Source organism: Meleagris gallopavo, chromosome Z (genome assembly GCF_000146605.3).
Source record: "Meleagris gallopavo isolate NT-WF06-2002-E0010 breed Aviagen turkey brand Nicholas breeding stock chromosome Z, Turkey_5.1, whole genome shotgun sequence".
In the NCBI taxonomy this organism is placed as follows: Eukaryota; Metazoa; Chordata; class Aves; order Galliformes; family Phasianidae; genus Meleagris; species Meleagris gallopavo.
The window spans coordinates 936,687-939,358 of record NC_015041.2 but is presented as its reverse complement, the minus strand read 5'-3'; the positions used below and the strand labels follow the sequence as shown (position 1 = coordinate 939,358).

The 2,672-nt window shown below is 44.5% G+C and overlaps 1 protein-coding gene and 3 non-coding genes across 5 annotated transcripts in view; all 4 read right to left on the bottom strand.

Moving 5' to 3' along the window:
• Positions 1-153: 153 nt before the first annotated feature.
• Positions 154-2,672, bottom strand: part of LOC100543589 (60S ribosomal protein L17) — a 9,905-nt gene continuing 7,386 nt past the window's right edge. For both annotated transcript variants that reach the window (XM_019610267.2, XM_019610268.2), the window contains exons 4-7: positions 1,784-1,918; positions 1,382-1,480; positions 617-808; positions 154-249 (exon numbers count right to left, since the gene is read on the bottom strand). In XM_019610267.2, coding sequence (XP_019465812.1) covers positions 202-249; positions 617-808; positions 1,382-1,480; positions 1,784-1,918 — 474 coding nt within the window. In that variant the 3' untranslated portion in view covers positions 154-201. The remainder of the gene's footprint in view (positions 250-616; positions 809-1,381; positions 1,481-1,783; positions 1,919-2,672) is intronic.
• Positions 476-543, bottom strand: LOC116217563. The gene has a single exon (XR_004162257.1). It is a non-coding gene; the product is annotated as a small nucleolar RNA SNORD58 (small nucleolar RNA).
• LOC116217565 lies at positions 1,003-1,070 on the bottom strand. Its single transcript, XR_004162259.1, has one exon. It is a non-coding gene; the product is annotated as a small nucleolar RNA SNORD58 (small nucleolar RNA).
• Positions 1,568-1,634, bottom strand: LOC116217562. The gene has a single exon (XR_004162256.1). It is a non-coding gene; the product is annotated as a small nucleolar RNA SNORD58 (small nucleolar RNA).

Sequence of the window (2,672 nt, the reverse complement as noted above, 5' to 3'; positions counted from 1 at the left end):
GACGTATAGTGCTAGCGTCACCATGGGCGGGACTTCCTGCTGTAGAACGCTCCCCCACGCCAGCTCGGCGCTTTCCGCCGTCAGCGAGGATCCGCCCCAGAAGGACACGCCGAGCGCTGGAACATCCCTCAAACACTACACAAACCCACACAAGACGTTTACAATTTTTAACTTTATTTATGTACATCTGCTGTGTCTGATTTACTCCCGAGCCATCAGTTTTTGCTTCTTCAGCTTCTTCTGGGATATCTGAAAAACAAAGAAGGAAACAGTGGTAAGGTGTGCCTTCACACATCAGCCTTCAAAACTCAGTGCTTGCCCTCACACCCCCCTTCTCTGCATCCATCCATGTTTACACACACGCACCGTGAATGCTGTAACTCCTTCAGAAGGCAGCAGCAATAAATTCTCTGCAATATGCACACCAAGGTAAGTGTTTCTAAGTTATCATTGCTGTCTTTAAATTAACATCGAGGTTGCTCAGAAATGACATTTTTTTTCATGAGTATTCCAAAGGTGTCCTAAGATAAGACATCACAGCAACCCTTCTGCCTGAACACATTTTCCTAGAGACATTAAGAAATGAGAAGACATTGAGTACATGATGTCTTTTTACCTTTTTCTTTTGAGCAACTTCTTCTTCTGGCTTGGGGACGATTTGCTCCTTCTCAGTGAGGATCATCTCGATGTGGCAGGGGGAGCTCATGTAGGGGTTGATTCTCCCATGAGCTCTGTAGGTGCGCCGGCGCATTTTGGGAGCCTTGTTCACCTGGATGTGCTCAATCACCAGAGAATCCACATCGAGACCCTGGGGGGGATAAAATTAAAACACTGTGCCTCACTTCTCCCTGCAATAATCTCTGCAGCAGACAAACAAGAATAACCACCCCCCTGCAACACATTATACGGATTTCAGTAAGAGTATTTTACCTAGCAAGGACAAAGTATAATCAGAAAAACAGAATACCCTTCTGCACATCACAATGAAGCTACCTCATGCTGATGGCTCAGAAAAAAAATTATTATTCCATGGTTATTCCTAAGGTGTCCTATGATAGTCATCATCACCATCAAAACTGCCAAATAAAGCACTGAACATATAGCAAAGATACAAGCTGAGCCTGAGTCTATAGGCCTTGTTTTCTGTGGATTTTAAGAGATGAACTACTTAGAATAAGCATGCATCAGATAACTTTCCATGAACTACCTGAAGAAAAGTATCACTCACTGCAATTTAACACAAGCACAATTCAAACAAACAATAAACTAAATCTTCTATGCCATGCTACAGAGCAGATCCTCATTTTTTTGTTTGAGCCACTGAGCTCAGGAGCACGGTGTCACAGGAACAGATTTCAGTTAGTAATATTACCCAGCCTACCTTGAGCTCAGCATTGCTCTCTGCATTTTTGAGCATGTGCAGCAGGAACTCCGCGCTCTTCTTGGGCCAGCGCCCCTGAGTCCAGCCCCACTGCTTGGCCTATGAGGAAAAAAAAGAGTTCTGGTTTGGTTCTGGTACCTGACCTGTCCGTGCCAATAACTTCCTGTCACATGCCCTTTTAGTAAGATTGCTCAGAATACAAGTTTCTTTTCATGTTGAATCCAAAGGTGTCCTAAGAAAGTCATCACAGCAATCTCAATCAACAGTTCTCCCACTCACATTTTCACAGATTATCACCAACGACTCATCCTCCCCATACAAGTCTGACTGTCACCTTTTATTTCCACTGTGAAGAAGCATACCCAAAGCACTCATCCCACATTTTCCTATCTCCATCCTCACCTGGGCACATCGACCAACTCCTCCATTGTAGCGACGGAAGGGAACACACTGCTTCTTCAGGGTCACATCCTTCAGGTACTTGGTGGCCTTGCGGATGTGCATGCCCTTGATGGCCTGGGCAGTCTCACGAGTGTTCTAAAACGCACAGTGATAGCTCCCTTTAATGCTTCTTCCCAAATTACAACAGGAGTTATGACAAGACAAGGGAAAATGGTTTCATGATAAAACAGAAGAGAGTTAAACTGGATGTAAGAAAGAAGTTCTTTGCAATAAGAGCAGTGAAGCACCAGTACAGGCTGCCCAGAGGTGGTGGGTGCGTTGCTGTTGCAGGTGCCTGTTTGATCACGTGGCCTTTAAGGTCCCTTTCAAATCAAACCATTCTAAGATTCTGTGATTTAAAACCACTTGTCCCCTGACCCTCTTTCTTGGAGCAACCATCTTTCCCTTTGACAGTTTCCTTTCTGCCATAAATTCAGTCCAAAAGAAACACTCAAAACAAAACAAACCCACAAACAAAACAAAAATAACTTTACTTTCCTTCACTATCTAGAATTCTTAGTCTGAACTCTACTACTGAGCTTGCAGCTAGCTCCATCATACCTTCTTTGTTTTTTTACCCCATGGCTACAGCTTCTCAATCAGAAACATGAGTGCTTATACTTATCACAGCACCCTTTTTGGCCACTATTCCAAAAAACAGGAACCTGAGTGATCGATGCATGTTAAACTGTAATCAGGCTGAGGGAGCTGGGCTTGTTCAGCCTGGAGAAAAGAAGGCTGCAGGGTGAACCTCACTGCAGCCTTTCAGTACCTAAAGGGAGCCTGCAGACAGCAGGGGAACCAACTCTTGGAAAGGGGAGATAACTGCAGGACAAGGGGAAATGGTTTG